This window comes from Ruditapes philippinarum, unplaced genomic scaffold (genome assembly GCF_026571515.1).
Source record: "Ruditapes philippinarum isolate M1 unplaced genomic scaffold, ASM2657151v2 ctg2322_1_1_1_1, whole genome shotgun sequence".
Taxonomy (NCBI): domain Eukaryota; kingdom Metazoa; phylum Mollusca; class Bivalvia; order Venerida; family Veneridae; genus Ruditapes; species Ruditapes philippinarum.
Window position 1 is genome coordinate 51,923 of NW_026861286.1, and position 21,126 is coordinate 73,048.

Genomic DNA, 21,126 nt, shown 5'->3' on the forward strand with positions numbered 1-21,126 from the left:
TTATTTCCGAGTATATGTACACTATGAAAGCCATGAATATCATAATTAATTGTGTCAAGTTTTGACAACCACGTCTCATTTAATAAAACAAGATCATTTTTATTTATAAGTTGTAAAAAGTCATTGTCACATAAATTTCTTTTTAGTCCGTGAACGTTCCATGATAGTATCTTGATAGACCCCTCATGACCCCGCTAATACGAATCCGGTTTAACTTCAATATTGTCAACGAATAATTTATTTTTTGCCAACAAATCTGACATGTTTGCCGTCCTTTTTTGCTTGATTCATTATGGGATACGATGGAACTCTGGCGTCACGAACGGATTTTGCGAGGTGGGCCCCTATCCCGCGTCCAGCTTCCTTCAAATCGTCGGCATGTTCGAACGAAGCTGCTCTCAATCTTTCACGCTGATGGCGATAATGAAATGAAACTAGGATTGGACGAGATTTTTTTGCACTGGCTTTGCCAAGCCGCTGAACCTATAGAAGTTAGGAACAATCACAATAGCAAAACTATACATTAAATGAACACATAAATTAATATGACTATGCACAGTTTATTTATTTATTTATTTATTTTATTTATTTATTTATACATGTTTTACACAAAAGGTCTCAGTATGAGATAACAATATAAGGTACAAGTGAAGGATGGTAAACAATCAAGAGTAAAATATATATATATATTATATATAAAAATACAAAAACAGACAAGGAATGTGCAAAAAATAAATAAAAAAGACAACAAAATAAATGTACATCTGAATCAGCTTTATGGATACATAGGTCTATAAATTGAGTTTTCAATCCAAATATTATGCATATATATGTTACTTAATAATGTTAATACAATTTATAAACTTTACATCATCTATTGTACATGTAACATGTTGATGTATAATATAAAACATACATGTACTACATGTATTATTTATATAAGTAATGTCAGTCTAATTACCTACCATGCAGGATGATTACCTACCATACAGGTCTAATTACCTACCATGCAGGTCTAATTACCTACCATGCAGGTCTAATTACCTACCATACAGGTCTTATTACCTACCATGCAGGTCTAATTACCTACCATAGAGGTCTTATTACCTACCATACAGGTCTTATTACCTACCATACAGGTCTTATTACCTACCATTGCAGGTCTAATTACCTACCATGCAGGTCTAATTACCTACCATACAGGTCTTATTACCTACCATGCAGGTCTAATTACCTACCATAGAGGTCTTATTACCTACCATACAGGTCTAATTACCTACCATGCAGGTCTAATTACCTACCATGCAGGTCTAATTACCTAACTTGCAGAACATATTTATTACAGTTACTCAAGATTGCATGTTTTTATCACCATGCTATTGTTTTCTTTGTTAGTTTTTGTTGGTGTTGTTGTTTAATGTATGTTTCTACCAATCAAATTTTAAACAATATCCGTGCTTTTGCTGAATCACTCACTTCAATAATGATATAAATGAAAAGCTATCACAAAAAGCTTTGCATTCGATCTTAAAACAATATGTTCGAAATGTCCGTTTCTAAATTTAATACAATATTAAAAATAATAATAATTGTATGAGAACATTTATATCCATATATTTATTTATAATCACACACTAATTTGCTGGTCTTATGGTTCATTATTGTAATGTTTATGGTATTTTTAATTTTAAATATTTGGCATTTTCTAGTTGGCTGGTTCCAATATATTTCTACTTGAATAATGTTGAATCACCCTTAGGATATGTTGCCTGCTTTTTAACTTTGTCCCTTGACGTATTATCTGTGATATGCAGGCTTCATGACCTCTGATCCCCTTTCAAAATTCCATTTTATTCAGTTTCGTCCATTGTTTTTCCGCTGTACTTCTGCTCTGGCATGTACAGAAGTTTCAATTCCTGCAACTAGTACTGGTAAACTGTGTGCCAGCCTGTCCTAAAACGATGCGGCGGTTGAATTGTGCTCTGGTGAATTTAATGTGGCTTACTATTGTGATCCCCAACATTTACTTTTGCGTTATCACTGGATCTAGTTTTTGCGTTAAATTTCTCATATATTCAGTCTACTTGTTGCCATAGCAACCAGAATTTTCAACATATGAAGAAACGAAAAAGGCGTGCAAAATGCAGTCTATCCATATATCAAGTTTCATAAAAATATTTTCAGTACTTTTTGCCTTAACACGGGATCCTGTTTTGCTAATTAAAACCACGAATCTTTTTCATAATTCTGTTTCACCTACAATTCAAACACAAATAAATATTCAAACCAAACATTAATATTAAAAAATAATTTAAGAAACATTATATGCAAGGATTGTCAAACGTTTCTAATAAGTATTGTTTTTTTCTGTTTTGTTAAAGTATACTTAATTGGCGCATAAGTTATATAAGTGCAAAAAGAAAAAACTGTGGTTCTGACATACCTAGCTGAAATACAAGCAAAGAAGAGATTTCATATAAAATGACACAATCACTATCTTTTAATCAAATTCTCGAGCTAACAGAGATTAACATAAATTGAAATGATATATACGCACTTGCAGCGATATCCTCTGATGTATGATTTAAAACCCAGCAGACGCCCTTATCTGCGCTCTCATGTGGAACTCCACGTAACCTTTTGAACATACTTAAAACAAACATGATAATTTTGATATCAAATCAATATAGCTTTCGATTTTCGATGATTTCAGAAAAAAAATGTCACTTGATTGAGAAAAATTAATTATCATTTTAATGAACGAGTAGAAATTCGTTTTAAACTTAGAATTAAAGATTATCTATCACGACTCTAAAGAGTAATCGATTTAAAGATTAACATATTTTGTAAAACCAGCAGTTTTTTATTTTGTGAAAAATCGTTGCCAGTGAGAAAAACAAATAAAAACATTACCAATGTTGCATCAAGATTTAAAAGGTGATATTTATATTAAATTGATATTTGTATACTTTGAATATTTTGTATTTATCATTAAACAAATCTTTTAGAACTTATCTGATATTCACCTCATAAATGAGCTAGCTTCTGAGTTGTGTCCCGATACGTATCCAGCGTCTTGTAAACTTTCCATTTCAGGTGTGTTGGATTCATTGGTGCCTGTGTTGCCGTTTGTACTAGTATTTCTAAAGAATGCGTTTATGTTGAAATATATTTAATCATTTTTCATAGTTTGTACAGTAGTTTGGTAACTTTGTTCCTTATTTGTTATAAATTAAAATTAAGATATCGATTTTAAGACAAGCAAATCAAGACTGAACATATTGATATATGTATTTTAAGACCTTATGATATTCACCTTCGACGACGTTCAAGCAACCTTCGACGACGTTCAAGCAACCTTCGATGACGTTCAAGCGACCATTGACGACGTATAAACAACATTAGACTACATAATAACATTATAGACGTAAGGAGAACACCAACAGGCAAAAGTATAATAACAATAGAAACACTGGTGGATTCCGTTCCATTGTTTTTGTTATCTACAAAATATGAATTGTTTTATCATTATTCATTTATTGTGAGTAATGAGTTAAAATTTGGATCACTTTTGCTGAAATCCTTGCCAATGTCTTTATAGTACCCATTAGTGAATCGTTTTAAGCATAACTTTCCACACTTCAGGGACGATTCGCTTGAAATAAATTGACGATTCACCTCACTTTAAAATAATCATATTTTTAAGAGATTATAAAACAATTTTTAAACATTTAACAGAAATAAATGATAATATCAAACGTATGTTTTGCTATATGTATGAATTAAATTTAACTCGTTGATATTCTGACATAACAAAAACTGATAAATATTCGTCCCGTAACAAAAGCATAGTGGTGGAAAAGTGCCATCTCGGTTTGAACAAGTCTGTGCATAAGAAGAAGCGCAACATATCTCACCCGCCCCCAGCGTATACTTAAGCGGTATTCAATTTTCCCGAAAGACGATCAGTAGATTATTTTTTCAACGAAATGTTTTTGTATACTAAGTAAATAATATAATGTATTTCGGTATTTCAAAGAAAAATGCTAAAAGACACTAATATTATGTTGTATAGTTTCCTTTCTTAGTCTACAAAATAACACCTTTGTATAATTGAAAATTGTCATTGTTAAGCTAACATGTTCTTATGTAAGAACAGACTTATGTAAGACCATGTAAATTATGGTCAAGTTTCGCTTTGAAAGATAATTTTTGTTCCAAATAGATGCAATCGACTTACATAGAAGATGAACTACACTAGCCGTAAAACTGAAGGTTCACCGGCGCCGAAAGCATCTGCGAATTCAAAGTTTAATTATGTCCATATGTCAATGTTGAATTTTGCGTACGCCGAAGCTAAGAGCGTTGCATATTACCACACCCGTTGCGAAAGAAAGTCAATAAAAAGAAAACGTGCGATATTTTACAGCTTACGTTTTAGTGCGTTTTTTTAGAATTTGATTTTTTTTCATTAGAAGCTAAATTTTCATAATAGTTAGCATTATAGGAGCAAATTTGTCTCTCACGATGTGTGAACGATGTGCTCGTTAACATTCATATTTGTGACAAACTGGAAATGGGACAGATATGTTCGACATATAATAGAAAGAACACTCGAAGCACATTTGTCTCACATTCCTCCATAAAATTCTAAAAATGTAATAATTATGCCCTACCAGCCAAAGTTCTGTGTTTTCTGTTTTTATAATACCGTTTTGAGTCACTTTCGGTCAATCAAAAACTTCCTGCTTCTGCATGGGAGTCATATATTAACTTAAAATATCCCTGTTCTGCATGTCACAATAAAACTTTTTACAAGTGCAGTATCCCGAACCCAAACGCATATGCAGCGAGTCCATTTTTATCGTTGTTTAATTGTGACACGTTTTTTTTCCGATGCTTAAAGTTTTATAATTTTTTTAATGATTTAGGATATATTCTAATCAACACCAAGGTAGTATATAAAGTGACATAAAGAAGACATAGAATTTTCTTATTTATTACTGCGCACGCCATAGCTATTACGTGGTCACTCGATATTCTTACATGCACACATGAAAGCTTTTAGTTCTAAAGTGAAAGTGTTTGCGTGCTCACGTGAAAACTATGACGTGCGCACGCGGATAGGTATTCCACATAAGGACCCTGGACGGGCTTCCTCGCATGAATAGTCCGACGTCCAGAGTGAGTGTCGAACCTACAGCGGTTAGCGGCAAGTAGTACTTCTTTTGAAATCACTCCGCCACGGAGGACCCTAATGATCTAAGACCTAACCCACATGTATTTTGTTTTAATCAGAAATATATACATAAATATCCCATTTTCTGAGAAGTGCTGCTTTCACGGTAGAATATCGTGACTCGCTTCATGTTTTGCCGGAATTTCGCTTTTTGTGTCTCCCGGTAAAATGTTGCGCATCGCTTCGTGCTTCTCAAAGGCCTGACTATGGTAAAATAACCAGCTCAGACCATCTGGTCTTGTCTCGTAATGGTGGATTATCTTTTAACTCTGAACGGCTATAGGCGTTTAGATTTAAGTTGTTTTCTGCTTAAATTTCATCATGGATATGTTTTTTTTAAGTTTGGGAGAACAACTGCGAGCAAAGGTTGTATTTGATAAAATGAATTTCAATTTTGGTATAGGTGGTTATTCCGTGTCACAGAAGTGTAATTTTTTAGTGACTTAACAATAACAAATGTGACGCTACAAATCTTTATTTGAATATACATAAACCCTACTTTTCTCATCATGTTATATCAGTTTTATCATTATAAATAACTCTTTAAAATGTGATAAAAATGTGTATTTTAAAATGGGTCTAGCTATGTTTTGTATCTCTTTGAAAAATGTCAGTTTTATATAGAATATAAAGGAAATACAATTAGCGGTATTTGGCCTCAAACGATATTCTTGTCTCGCGTCGACGTACGAGATGCGAAACGAGCCGAGAGATGCCGGCGAGATGCAAAACGAGTCACGATATTGTATCGTTCAAATATCGCCCGATTACGGTGTTTCGTTTGGACAAAAGTAGCATTGTTTGTCTCCCTGAACCGCTATGCACGATAAAACTATGGTGAAAGCACGAGATTCATCGTCGTACCATCGTATGTTTAAGATCGTTACATCCTGTTTTCACCATCGTACATGTATCATCACAATTTTCATCGTGCCTTCTTCCGTTCACCTTCGTTGTTTCACCTTCGTGTAATCGTTGTTTCACATTCGTACCGTCGTGTTTTCACAAACGTAAACATCGCGTTTCAAAATCATACCATCGCGCTTTCACAATTGTACAATCGTGAACAAGATTCCGTCTGTACCAGAGTACGCTTTCATGTTCAGCCAATCAAATTTCTTGAATTAGAAATATTAAAATTAATAGTTACACTGTAGGTTTTAGGTTTAAGATTTCATTAAAAAAAACAGAGGCAAACCAATTGATAATACCACTGGACATGAGGTTAAACGGCGAACCTCTATTCTAAGAATATTTTCTGCCATTAAAAAATATTTGACAAATAAGTTATAAACAAAAGGGCAAGAGACAACTTAATTTCTTGTCCCTTAAAAACATGAGACAATCTTCTTTCTTGTCCGTTAAAAATATGAGACAAATGTGCTTTTTTGTCCCTTAAAAACTTGATCGGAGCACATTTGTCACACATATATATATAATGTGTTTGGATAGACATTTGTGGTCCCAACTGTATCATGTGGGACAAATGCGACTGCATCGGTCTTTCGTAAGGCAAATGTGCTCCGAGACAAATGTTCTTCAACATAAAGCATACAACCTTGTTCATCAATCCTGTATTTAGCATCTGTTTTGAATGTCTCTTTCTGTTCAGTCCCGTATGCAGCTACAACTTTTATATAATATTTCCCTTTATCACTAGGTTTAGCAAACATTGTCTGTGTATATTGTAATTCCTGGTCATTTCCGCAGTCAGAGTCATTGAAGCAACTGGTAATTGAGTAATTTAACATCTGTTGTATTTCTTTTTCTTCTTTACTTACAACCTAAAGGTAAATAATTAACGGGTTCGAGAGTTTTGCAATAAGCTTATATTTTCCTACACAATCGAATTAACATAAATCGGTATAAACTGAAAAAATACCTGCCAGATATTCATTATTGACTATCTTTCTAATTATTACATAAGATTGCGTTGAATAAGATTTTAAACATTTTGATGTCTTATAACTGTTATATATAGACATTTTACCTTGCTACAATAATGAACATTTTTTTTTTGTTGTTGTTTTTTGAAGAACATACAATTCCATGTTCTCTTTTAAGGCAAACGAAATATGTCTTGCAACGATTCCTTTATCAGCATACAGCCGATCTTTTTTCTTGCTTTTGATGCTCATTTTCTAAGAGCCATCCCTGCCAAATAAGTATGTTATCTTAATGCCCTTTTTGTATTTAAAGAGGGTTTCAGCATTGCCTGTATGTTTGAATTTTTATACATTTTATCTTATTATCAAATGAATGTTCATTAACTAACTAGGTTATCAAATAACACGCCATTGTTGTGTTCTCCATTCTTTTCAACGTTTGATAAAAATCAATATATAAACAATATAATCAAAAATAGATTCATAAAAAGAAGCATACATTTATCTTCACCCATTTAAACGAAACATTCATGCCTCGAGAAACACAACCGGATGTCGCATGTATAGCACCAAGGTTTTGATCCTCTATAAGTCGTGGCACATAGCCTGTAACACAAACCATACATACACATTTTACATGTATTGTTCAAACATTTCCATAACATACACTTTTATTATATTAAGAAACGTTTGTATAATTATATGCAGAACTTAAATACATAACAGTGTTCCATATCAGATCATTCATAAGAAAAAAATTAATGGTAACGTGTGTCATTGTAGTTTCCTCTTTGCGTAATTCTTGAGAGGACAACTCCACTTAGATAATATTGACAAAAGACACACAGAAAAAAGGAACATAGTATAAGATGGGTGTTGCAATATTATGTATCGATTTGTCTTAAATTTCTTGACATTTGACATTTAATTCATATAATGACGATTTGATAATTTAAAATTGGATAATTGAATACTACTAAGGATATTATGATTTACTTATTATACAAGTAATGAGAAAAAATAAAGCGAGCTGACATCTTAACACTTTAAGTATTTTATCAACAAATATCATTATTACTTGTGCTCGTCTTTTTAATAGCACTGAAATCTGCTCGATAAGCCAAATAGGAAGATCATTGTATGTGTAATCAAAAGGTCTCTGGTTTTATACCCCGGCGACGGAATGTTTGTCGGATACGTTGAGAGTAATGGTCTCTAACCATTGACTCCAAAGGAAAATGAAGAATAACGATATTTCATTGTTTCGTTGTCGAGTTAAGCTGTATATTCAAACAGATTGACAAATATTTGATTATTAGAATGATAAAATTCAACAACTGCATAAAATATTTTTAAAAAAATGTTTAACTTTTATCAATTGAACGTTATTATTTGATATTGATAGAATTGTCTGTACATCACATTGGTGATTGATAACACACATGAACTAGACTATAAAATTAAAAAAAAAAACAATTATGGTAATCTTAAGTTATCTTTGCTCTGATCTATATACCCACTATTCTTGCGTAGATGGGCATATTGTTACTTCAAAAATATATTCTTAAAACGCCATTTCAAATATACATGAATTGTGGTAACTTGACTGCTTTATATGCTTCATACATCTGAAAATCAGCTGGTATTACCAATATTTACATGCATGCAAATTTCTACATAATTTATAATTTATAGGCTAAGCAAGGAAACCATACAGGTGGTTGATAATCAGTATAACCTTAATTGCTCAAGAACTTGTTTGAACTAGTAGAAGCTTAAATCGACAACTGCATTTTATAAAGTAGGAAAATAAAGTAAGTATTGTGTGGATAAAACTCGTAACTCTATATTGTTTAATGAGGAAGATATGCATCTAAATCAAAATAAAATGTATGTCCCTTTCTATAGTCTGTAGAATTGGTCATTAATTAAACGAAGGCCGAATTAAAAAATATTCTTAATCATTTTTTTTTTTCAAAATGTCTTAATTGGAAGATTTTTATTATGCGTTTCATGTTCAAAGTGTGTTTAATAACATTAAACATTTTAAGATATCGCCAACATATTTAACATAAGAATGTTAAAACATCTTGAGTATAATAATTTTGCATTGTTGACTCTACAGTTAAAAAAATAGTTGCGCTTTCCTACTTAACCTCAGGCTCCGGCGTTTGCATCGGCGTAATATGTTGATTAAAACTGTTCATGTAATATCATTTATGATATTTGCTTGCGCATAACAGAGGTCACTATCCACCAATAAAATAATATAATATTCCAGGGTCCATAATTGTAGCATGGATTATGACAGAATCGAGTTCCTATATGAACTAAGAAGTTCTTGCTTAAAGATTTGCATGCAATATCAATATATAAACAGTTGAAGTTATTCACATGCCACTTAATTCATTACTTCAAGATAATAACCAAAGGTCACTTTCGATGGCCTTTAATTTTGACATAGATTTTGACTGAATTATGGCCTCTTGCAACATTTATTATTCAAGACAACTTAATGCATCCACTTAAAACTAACTAAATGACTAAGGAATCATGAATGAAGGTCACTTTCCAAGATCCCTAACTATATATCTATCTTTAACAAAATAATGATCCTATGGAGATATAGAAACTTTTAGTTCTTGATTTTTTGTGCTCTGTAAATCATTATAACAATTGAAGGTATTCGCATGAAACTGAATACACGTCTTAAGATCATTATTGGATGTCATTATCGTAGGCCCTTAACTCTGATATCTCGTTTGACTGAAAAATGGCCCTTATGAATTTAGAAAAAAGGAGTAATCTTTATTTAAACTACTGTTTGTATTTACTTGAAGAATTTTTTCTTGCTTTTTGAAAATTGCAAATTTATGGTCTCTGTCCAAAACAGATCTGGCATAGATTTGATTGAAATAAGGAACTTATGGAACTAACAAAATTATTTGGCTAATATCCAAGACTCATAACGATGTTATGTGCATTAGTTTGTTTGATGTTTGGTTTTTTGTTGTTGTTTTTTTTTGTTGTTGTTGTTGTTGTTTTGTGTCAAAGAAATTTATCTCATTGTTTTATCTTACATTTTGCTATCACACACTGAGAATATTAGAACACGCTGTCCTTAATTGCTTTTTTTATATATATTTTTTTACATTTCCGATTTTACAAATACTCAAGTAGACTCGAATGATACGTTCAATATTTATTTTTCATGATCTTCCACCCAAATATATGTTTCCTGTACTGCTGTCAATATGTATATAAAGTATGCTTAATGATTGCAAAAGGCACAACAGTGATAATGAATTTTAAACTGTATGTATATTTTACATAATAATATATTAAAAATACTGTACATAGTAAATTAAGATATGTCAGACTTACCCCCTACTTTAATAATTAGAAAGTCGCTATGAGTACCATCTGAACACACTAGTTTTCTGTCGTTGTATTTCTGAGTCACCTTTATTATTGTCAGCGTAAACATGCATCGTGTCTGATCGAGAGAATAATTGAACTGTCCAACAAAATTAGGATTTAAACTGCAACTGTTTTGTTCGTATTTTGCTATTGGTAAAATATCGTCCGAGAACTTCCATACAATTGCCAATGTGTTCTTCCTAAACTTGCACGATAACGAGAGACTTCTACCACATTCAGCTTGAATTGTGTCACCAAGACTGTCTGTTTTAGATATAATAACAGCTGGGTCTGAAAGCATAAAAGTATTTATTTAATCATGTCCTTAAAATACTGTAAAGAAAATCTTTACAAATACAACGAACTTGCAACAACATCAGAAATGTTTTTCATGCAATCATTCAATGTCTACGTATAGTTGGTCTGGAGAAAATTATTTTTATTTATTTTTTTTTTTTTTATTTTTTTTTTGCCTTTATGGAACTTTTTTAATTACCGATAGAAATGAGTAAAGGTTTGCATAAGTTAGTAGAGATTTACAGGACGACATGCGATGCAAAATATTAAGCGTTTTGGTATGGTAAGTAAACGATTGAGCATTGAAACACGAGGCTATCTTATTTGTAAATTATAAATAAATCAGATTGCTGTGTATTTTGCTGTCCTTTTTCTTATCCTTGTATCACGAGCAAAGATGAAAATCATTCCCTGTCGTCACAATACGCAACCCCCCAAAACATTAACCAATTATGTACAAACATCTAAATAAGACATTTCTATCGGTATTCTTTTCACTGTCTTCACAAGAGGTAAACTCCGATAATAAGAAGTGGCCAATCAACGAACATGGTCTTTTTTCCACGACAGACAGTGCGATACCTGTGTGATTAATTAAAACATACATTCCAGTTAACGCACTGTACATTAGCAGATATACGATTTAACTCAATACATTTTCAATGAAAAGGTTTTTAAACTATGATTCAATTAGTCCTGTAACGTTTCTTTCCTTCCTAATACATCGGGAAAATATGAGGCGAGGGACATTTTGACCTAGCCATAACTTACGTACAATAAATATGAGTTCACGTAAGAATTGTTAAATATAGTTTTGTGGTGTAAAGTTAGCGGATTGTACAGAGTGGTATATGGAAATAATTTAAATCAAAAAATCGTTAGATATACTTTACCAGGCATTTTTCACAATGTAGGTGTAATTTTCGTTATTTCATACATTTAGCAAGTTTAAAATGCTCAATCTCAATCAAATCGTAAATGGGCTTTTATAGAACTAGAATTACAAGTAGTTGGAAAGATTTCATAGTATAAATGCAAAAAGCACAAATGAGATCAATCTGTTTTAAAGTTTGGTGTAAATAGGTGCATTTACATAAAAATACTGGTAATTTAAATTGATAGACAGACATACCATAGACTCTTATAATGTAAGAATCACTATGGGATCCATCTGAACAAATTAGCTTTGTTCCGTTTTCTTCCGCGGTGACCTTAATAATTGTCAAGTTGAAAATGCCCTGCGTCATGTCGAATGAAATACTGTACAGGCCAATGTAAGCAGGATTTAAAGTACAAGTAGTTTTATCACATCGAGCAATTCGTAAAATAGTGTTTTCCTTTCCCCAAACAATGACAGATGTGTTCTTCTTAAACATACAGGATAATGTTATATTCCTGCCACATTCATATGATTCTTCACCATCCAGACTGCTTGTTGTTTGTATACTAACACCTGAGCCTAAATTTAAACGAAACACCTAATATAAATTGTACATGAGTAAAGAAAACAATATCATAATTATTATGACTAAAGCAAATTTATAAAAGCACAATGCAACAACAGGCAAACATATACTTATTGATTTCATTTTATCATGTTGCGCGACAACATTTCGCTAGTAAATGATGAAAAGACGGCAACTTTCTGTTTTAAGTGAATCGTCGTATTTCAGTTTTATTACTTACAATGACACGCTTCGAGGGAAGATGAAAACAAGTGATAGAAATCAGCTACATTGCAAAATAATAATAACCTTTTATACGTTATCATGAATTGTACAAACTGTACATGCAAACCTTATCAACAAATTAGGCTATCATTTATAAAAATAATCTTAAGTGTATATTAAAACACTTTGATTTGCTGATATAATTATAATTTTGATAAATGACAGAAATGCCAAACAAAAAAACCATAACAGCATTTTGAGTATAAAACATTTATATATAAGCATAAGCATTTTCACTATTTCATAATAATTATGTGATTTTGTTTTATTTCCATTATACTCAATCGTTCTTATAGCACTACAACCAACTTTTCATTCCAGGCAATGACGTTTAGATAAGATGAATACATGTTCATGCTTATTACCTGTGTTAATGATGGCAAGTACTGCTAATGCAACCAAATCTACGTCGAGCGCCATTATTCTGAAAAGTATAATAAAGGTAAAATGGCTTAGAAGGTGGAATAGTTATTACAATATTTCAATAGTAACACAAAGTTATCTAAAAACAGCATAAAAATGTATCAAAGAAACATTGTTTCAAAACATCTCGTAGAAATCATCTCGTGGAAAAAATATAATTAAACAAAAACTCGATACAAATCAATGATGTTTAAATTAAGATGCCTTTGCTAAATATTTGTATATTTAAAATCATCTACTTTTAACTGATTAGGACTGACAATGTGTTTATTCGTAATGTAAAGCCTCCGACCCAAAGTGCAATCAGGTTTTCAATTTAACAAAGAGTGATGTAAATATAAATAAGAATATTTACAAGACATTCATTCTTATAAGTGAGTAAGTTGACATAAAAGCAATATTGATTGAGAAATCAAATGTTCATATGTGAGATATGGCTAATATAAACATTGAAGAGATTAAGACATTCATTTGCATATTATTGAAACATAAAGATATCTTCACAACAAGAAACGTTCATTTAAGGTAGAACACCCCTAATGGGCACTATAAGGAACTGTAAAATTGACAACATAGGACAGTTATATGCCTTAAATGTCACCTGTATGCAAAATTTAAACAAAATTTAACGTGTGGTGTATGTGTTATGTAAATTTTTCTGGACTAAAACTTTGCCATTAGCCGGGCTTTTTTCAGAAATGAGAAAACTCTAAATAATCTATAATATCACCATTATGAAAATGTTATCCTATTGCTCTTTGTTAAGAAACAAATAATGCCATTTAGGTAACAATATAAACAAGCAAAATGATTGTTTTTAAACGAAATGTTTTTAATGTGTATAAAAATGTAACCCTACCCCACCCACTTTTAAAACTTATTTGACTATTTCCTATTGTAAAAAAAGCCTAAGTTATTTAAAATATCCCTAAAGTTTCAATAATGAGGGTCTGTTTTCAAAGTTTGCCTAAATTTTCTTAAATGTATATTGGTTGGTCTTGCAAAATATAAAATACTTTTACCGTGTTGTTTTTATTCTATTACACTTTGAAAATATCTGGTATCATATTTGCTATTAAATTACGATTATTCAGTAGATAAATACCTACAATAATTATATAATTAAAATGAAACACTTTTTTTCCATAAGGGATCTGAGAGATTAATAAAAATGTTAAAAAAAAAAAAAGAAAGAAAAAAAATTGCCTTTTTCTGGGGTTTGAACCCACGCCAAAGTGGAGATAGTGCATAAGGGGTGTAATATCGTAACCGAATGGAGCAATAACTGAAAAAGTCTGAAATACATGTCATATTAACATATAAACAATACAACACACTGTTGTAATTTTCTTCCGTTTATGTAAATTTTCCTTAAGTTATTTGCTTCATTGATAAATTTTGCTTACTGTGCTAATTATAATGTCTTTCGTTGTTTCAAACATAATAGCATCACAGCTTTTTACAATAACATTAAAGTAATTTAAGTTTAATTATTGGTGTCTGAGGTCATTGTACGGTGGATTGCAGTTTTTATTTCATCAACAAGATAACGTTTGAGGCATACTCATTGACAAATAGCATTCATCAGATATAAATGTTTTATATATTACGGTCGCATATTTCTGCCACCAGATAACCATATAATTAAGTAGTTAAAATAAGAGGTTAACTAGTAACGTAACTTATTAACCTCTTCATCACCTAGTTAGTTGTGTGGTTAGCTAGTTACGTAACTAGTTAATCACTTAACTAACTAGTTAATTAAAAGGTTAACAAGTTACGTAACTAGTTTATCTCCTAATTAACTGGTTAGTTAAGAGGTTAAATAGTTACGTAACTAGTTAACCTCTTAATATTAAGCTGGTAAAATAATAAAAGGATGGCAGTTATAGGCACTAACATGCATTTATATTCCGTTATGATCTTTTTTTATTGAAAAAATTAACTAGTTAACCACATAACTTACTAGATTATTAAGAGGTTAACTAGCTACGTAACTAGTTAACCTCTTAATTTACAAGCTAGTAATATGGTTATCTTGTGGAAGAAATATGCCACCATAATATATACTGAAACTTATAGCGTTTTGCGATGAATTGATATAAGACATTAACGCTAATCTACAGCAGTCTGAGACTCGGGTCCTAAGTACTTGTATGAATGTCACATTAGCGCTCCAGGGTAACGAAGGCATATGTGAAAAAGCACATGTTTAACATAAGGTGCTTAAGTGATTCGCCCTTGTTCATCTAAAGTTCTAAGCATTATATAGACTAGTTCTGGCAATCGATGTGACGGCATTTCCATTAAAATCAACCAGTATTAAGTGCCTTTCGACATATATGACGCCCGCATTGACTAAGGGCGAAGAAATCTGCAAAGATTTTTTTTTTGAAAGACACACGTTAAATCTAGCTTTATTTTACATTGCATTCAAAACACCCTTCCAGGATATTTTATGACTTTTTTATATCTTGGCATGATGACTAACTGTAAAGGAAAAGAAAAAATAGCAACTCATAGCTTTCATTATTGTTCGTTTTTTGAGATTTGAAATAAATTTGATTATATAGTAGATAAAAACTATATTAACATTGAAACAAGGGCATTATTCACATGTTTCTTTAAATTGTTCCTTATCATTGACCAATCAAAACATCTTCCAAATTCCCTAACTCGAACAATGACTTTAAGTAGTTTTGTCACATATCAGTCAATGTAAATAACCAATCGTATATCATTTATATTTATATTATGATCTTATCATCAAAACCATCTTTAGAATACCAATTCACATATGATATACATTAAATCCGAAATATTGTAAACAAGCATGTCATTTTAACTTTTGGTTTGTAAAAATATTTTAAGTACATTTACATACTTTATGTCTAAAGCAACTGCTGATCTTTACATACGAAACAAACAAATTAACATTTCTTGTGGTTTTGATAAACGTTGAAAATTTTGCCGAGTAACATCGTATGTGTGCACATGTCTTTATGTTTATGATGAAAACAATTCACTTACATACAACAGTACTCTCACATACGTTTGTTTTGCATGTAGTTTTCATTTGCATTTTACATATGATGACATATTTTAGAATCGAAGTATCAATGCACATTTTTCTATATGCTATTATTTTGTTTGCAGGATTTTTCTGATGATTATAGTATTGAACTGAAAGCCATGTAATTTGAAACATAAAGGGCATAATTGTTGTAAAAGAAGAAAGTATAAATAACATTTATAACAAAATCAAGTAACAGAACATAAATGTCAATAATTGCCATTGAAAAAAAATATAACCTTCTACAGTTTTACTATGGATTTCAATAGAATAAGAATAAGTCTGCAACCAAAATGTGCTTGAACAAGATATTTTTGTGTATTGAACGTTATCTTCCGACTTGCGAACTAAACCACTTGTACAGCATTGACAGAAACATATTTTGTTATTGTTAAATGCAGTTCAAAACTTACAAATTCGAATAAATTAGGAGAAAACTTGACCAAAACAGTCACATGTCAAATTTCAAAATATCTACATGATCAGTTTATATCTTCAATAACTTCGTCAAAACAGAATCTAGGATGCTGAAACCTTTAACCGAGTGTAACATATATATTGCATTATGGAATAGACATACTAATGAACTTCAAAATAACAAAGAAACCCACTTGCCTGGGAAAAAAATCGTTCACCCGTTTCAAAAAATTACGCCGTGTTCGCCATTTTGTCAAGTTTGCAACTAATTCGCTCGCTTGAACCAAGTGTGCAACCACTTTACGTCCTGCCCCTTGTTAATGATTGTATTCAAATAATAATCAATATGAACAGAAATTTATTTAAAATAATTTACTTTGTAGAGATGTGTAATCGATTTTTATCATCAAGTTATAAATCGATTCATCTTTAATAGATTAATACAGCGTGGTAAAGATTTAACGCGTTTCATAAATCGGTCCGTAGCTTCTGAACGATTATTTGAAACAAACTTTATGGATTTATTTTACGGGTTTGTTAACATTTAAAAAATTAATAATGACTCTGAGGTCAAGTGTCATTGGCACACGTCTCTGATAATTGATTTCTGTTAAATGGGCCATATTTATATGAAAACAAAAGCGTCATTATTTTCAGAAATTATTCAAAGACATTATCGTAATTACTAAACCATAGGAGATATGAAATAAACGTTTCCAATTTTGATTCTTAATCATGAAAATGAAGCACGAACACACACCAATTCAGAGAGTGAAGTTATATGGGGAATTTTAACAATAACTCGCTTTGCATGCGTTAAAACTCCTGATCAACAGATAATATAAATTGAACTTTAACATAGCTTTAAATTAAAAATGATGAAAAAAGAGTGTGATTTGAATGTATAAAACCAGCTGTGTTATTATTATTATAAACAAAAAAAGTTTGTGTTACCAACGTCCCCCGCCTCGGGGAAGTTTTATATGAAGCATAAAATTGTGCTATTTCAAAAGATTGAGTATGGCTCTCAGGACTTTCAGTCCAAAATTATGATCGATGCTAGATCTGCAAATGCAATAATAAAGTTTTTAAAGAAATAAAATGAAACACGGAATTTAAAAATCCATCATGTTAAGCTTTGACCTCTAAGTGTGACATTGACCTTGTAGGTAAGGGTGCAGGTGTTGTGCATGACATATCGTCTTATTATTGTAAGTATGTGTGCCAAGTATTTTCAAAATCCCTTGAACCATGAAGAAGTTATATATCTGACACAAAATATACCCTATTACAGACTATGTTAATCTTTGATCTCTAAGTGTGACCTTGGAGGTAGGGATCCATGTTTTGCGCCTGACATATCGTCTTATTATTGTGATTATTTGTGCAAAGTATTTTTGAAATCCTTTGATCTATGAAAACGTATGAACTTGACACAAAATATACCTTATAACAGACTATGTAAATCTTTGACCTCTAAGTGTGACCTTGATCTTGAAGGTAGGGACACAGGTGTTACGCATGACATATCATCTTATCATTGTGACTATTTGTGCCAAGTATTCAAAATCCCTTGATCTATGAAGAAGTCATATACGGGACACAAAATATACCATACAACAGCATCTGTTAACCTTTCACCTCTAAGTGTGACCTTGACCTTGGAGGTAGGGTTGCCGGTGTTGTTCTTGACATACCCTATTATTATTATGACAATTTGTGCCAAGTTATTTCAAAACCCGAAGAAGTTCTAGATTGGACACAAAGTATAACCTAAAACAGACTGTTTTATTTTTTTACCTCTAAGAGTGACCTTGAACTTGGAGGTAGGGATTCAGGTGATGCATATGACACATCCTCTTATTATAGTGACTATTTGTGGCAAGTATTTACAAAATTCTTTGAAAATGTTATGAACCGGACACAAAATTTATCATGCCATTACTATGACAACTGCCTGATAAAGCCTGTCTGAGAACAGCAACCTTTCTCAGTCAGTGACTTGAGAACACTATGTTCCTACGCCAGATCAGCACTGATGATGTTTATTGTTGGTATTGTGTAATTGACTTTGCTAAATATTTATGATAATACACAGTAAATAAATTGTTAAAGCAAATTGTACCAAAAATTGTGTTGTGTTATAAAATTATTGGTAAAAACCCTCGGACTACTTTTTTGGCGTATAACCCTCTTGTGGTTACCGTACTTTCAGAAATTAGCGCCCCGAATTAAAAAAATAAGATGCAAAATCATAATAGAGGCATGATAAAAAGAATAACAGGTTACTGTCTTTTGAGAAAGGGATTTCTCAGACTCGGCTAGATATGATCCGGAAAGGGACCATATCTCACCTCGTCTGAGAAACCCTTTCTCAAAAGACAGTAACCTGTTATTCTCTATATACTCTATAACAGACTATGTTGATATTTGACCTCCAAGTGTGACCTTGACCTTGGAGGTAGGCGACCGGTTGTTGCGCATTACACATCGACTCATTATTGTGTACAATTATGGCAAGTATTTACAAAATCCCTTCAAAGATTAGAAAGTTATGGTCCGGACACGACATATACACTCAAATAGACAATGATGACCTTGAATGAGCTAATGCGACCTTGACCCTGGAGGTACAAGTCTGGTTGTTACGCATGACACATCATCTTATTATAACAAACATTTGTGCTAAGTTATTTTAGATTCCTTTGATAAATGACAAAGTTATGGACCAGACACGAAAGTGTGACGGACGGACAGACGGGCGGACAGACGGACAGAGCCTATTTTTATATCCCCCATTTTTCTTCGAAAAGGCGGGGGACAATTATGTATAAAATGTTACTTGTGAAATGAGATACGTATAACCAAAATAACAATATTTTTATTTCCAAATAAATATATAAAGTTTTTTATATTTCCAAATTAATATATAAAGTTAAGTCTAAGATTTAACAAAAAGGAAACACTTAAAGTTATACATTATCCTTTGACAATTCCAAGATATTAGTTATTTATGTTACAATAAATTAATATAAATTACGATGACTATTTAATACGCAAAGTATGGGAAATTGCGAAAATTATAGAATTAAAATATTCTTGAGAGACACAGTTTAAGATTGAAAAACGTATTTCTTAGAGTTTTACATTGCATGAAAAATAGTAGATAGAGAAAATATACCTGATAAATAATCCGAGATTTAAATTTAAGTAAAAAACTATTGTGACAGTCAAGATCGAATATGACTGAGCACCTCAAACTCCCCATTTAAAGATAAAAATAACAATTTTTTACGCGAGTTTTCCAAGTATATAGAAAAGTTTTCCACAGAAATCCGTAACGTTTTCCAGGAACCCCGTGACAGTTATCATAAGAACTCCAAACAAGTTATCATAAGAACAAACACTTCCTCCACCGTATTAATGAGTTTATCCTGATAAGGCAGGTTAAAAGCGGATTAAACCGGGTATTTAACCGATATTTCAAAATATATCCGATAGAAATGACCTACGTTACTAAAAATACCAATAACAGATTTATTTATACATTGTAGTAGTAGTACTTTTTTATCTTAAATATGCCACCAAATACCTAAGATTTATCAGCCATTACATGTTATTATAAATAGATACCAGTATCATGTGATCTTTTGAACAATCCATTTAGTGGCCTACGTGACAGATAATAAATAAACCTAAGTTTCGTTGTCAATAAATCAACTAAAATAAGTATTGACAAAATTGTAATAATTGCATTATAATATAGCAAGTTTGTTAAAATTATAATTCAAAAGATTGCATTGTATGTTTGCGTTAGAATTAGATATATATCATTTTTCAGACAAAGGCAATCCTTCAAGGGGGGCTTCATTTCAAAAGATGCATTGAGCTGTGAGAATAAAGATTTCTATATATTGCATTTTTAAAACCAGAAATTGAAATCTAACTTGTATGGTAATCTGAAACGTAGCATGAAAAGTGAGGTAGATAACGGGATTTGAGATCATCGAGTAAGATGGATTGTAATTAAAGAAATGGACTGTATATAAAAACGACACATCATATCATTTTACTTGTTTTATTGATAATTTCCGTAATGGTGACCCAGGCTCCCGAAGATTAGTAACAAATCACAAAGACACTTACTATATATAATAAGAACCCTATGACATATACAATCACGGCCCATCGTTGGGCGCCATTTGTCGAAGTCCACTCTAACTATAAGGGAAAGGTGCTGTTACGAGGTTCTGGTCTTGAGGGTTGCTGTAAAAGTACAGAGACGGGCTCTCAGAAAATATATAAATATTATCAAACAATATGAAGTCTGGCTCGCGCCATAAAAATCTTCAGTACGAGTGCAAATACAAAATAATGACAAATGACACAAAATCATGAATGGCAAAATGTAGAACAACATACGGGATCAATACAGACATTCATATTTACCTGTAAAAATACAGAGACGCGCTTTCAGAAAATATTTATTATCAAACAATATGAAGTCTGGCTCGCGCCATGAAAATCTTAAGTACGAGTGCGTATGCGTGAAGGTACTTAGTGCAGAAATAGAATATTTAGGATGGAGCCCTGTACCAGTGGTTAGTACATACTTGTTAATAAATGAATGAATAAACGAAT

General features: G+C 31.7%; 1 protein-coding gene across 2 annotated transcripts; it reads right to left on the reverse strand.

Moving 5' to 3' along the window:
* Nucleotides 1-607: 607 nt before the first annotated feature.
* LOC132715149 (uncharacterized) lies at nt 608-20,022 on the reverse strand. Of its 2 annotated transcripts, XR_009623646.1 has the most exons (11): nt 19,667-20,022; nt 12,938-12,996; nt 11,975-12,301; nt 10,510-10,836; nt 7,625-7,731; nt 6,798-7,023; nt 3,317-3,503; nt 3,027-3,143; nt 2,558-2,649; nt 1,333-2,256; nt 608-1,297 (listed from the first exon to the last, which is right to left on the reverse strand). XR_009623646.1 is itself a non-coding variant. In XM_060698123.1 (10 exons), the coding sequence occupies exons 2-10, from the start codon at nt 12,990-12,992 to the stop codon at nt 2,240-2,242; spliced, it is 1,455 nt and encodes a 484-aa protein (XP_060554106.1). In that variant the 5' UTR covers nt 12,993-12,996; nt 19,667-20,022; the 3' UTR covers nt 608-2,239. The 2 variants fall into 2 exon arrangements, 1 of the variants encoding a protein (XP_060554106.1); XM_060698123.1 differs by having other exon boundaries at nt 608-2,256.
* Between the last annotated feature and the right edge of the window lie 1,104 nt (nt 20,023-21,126).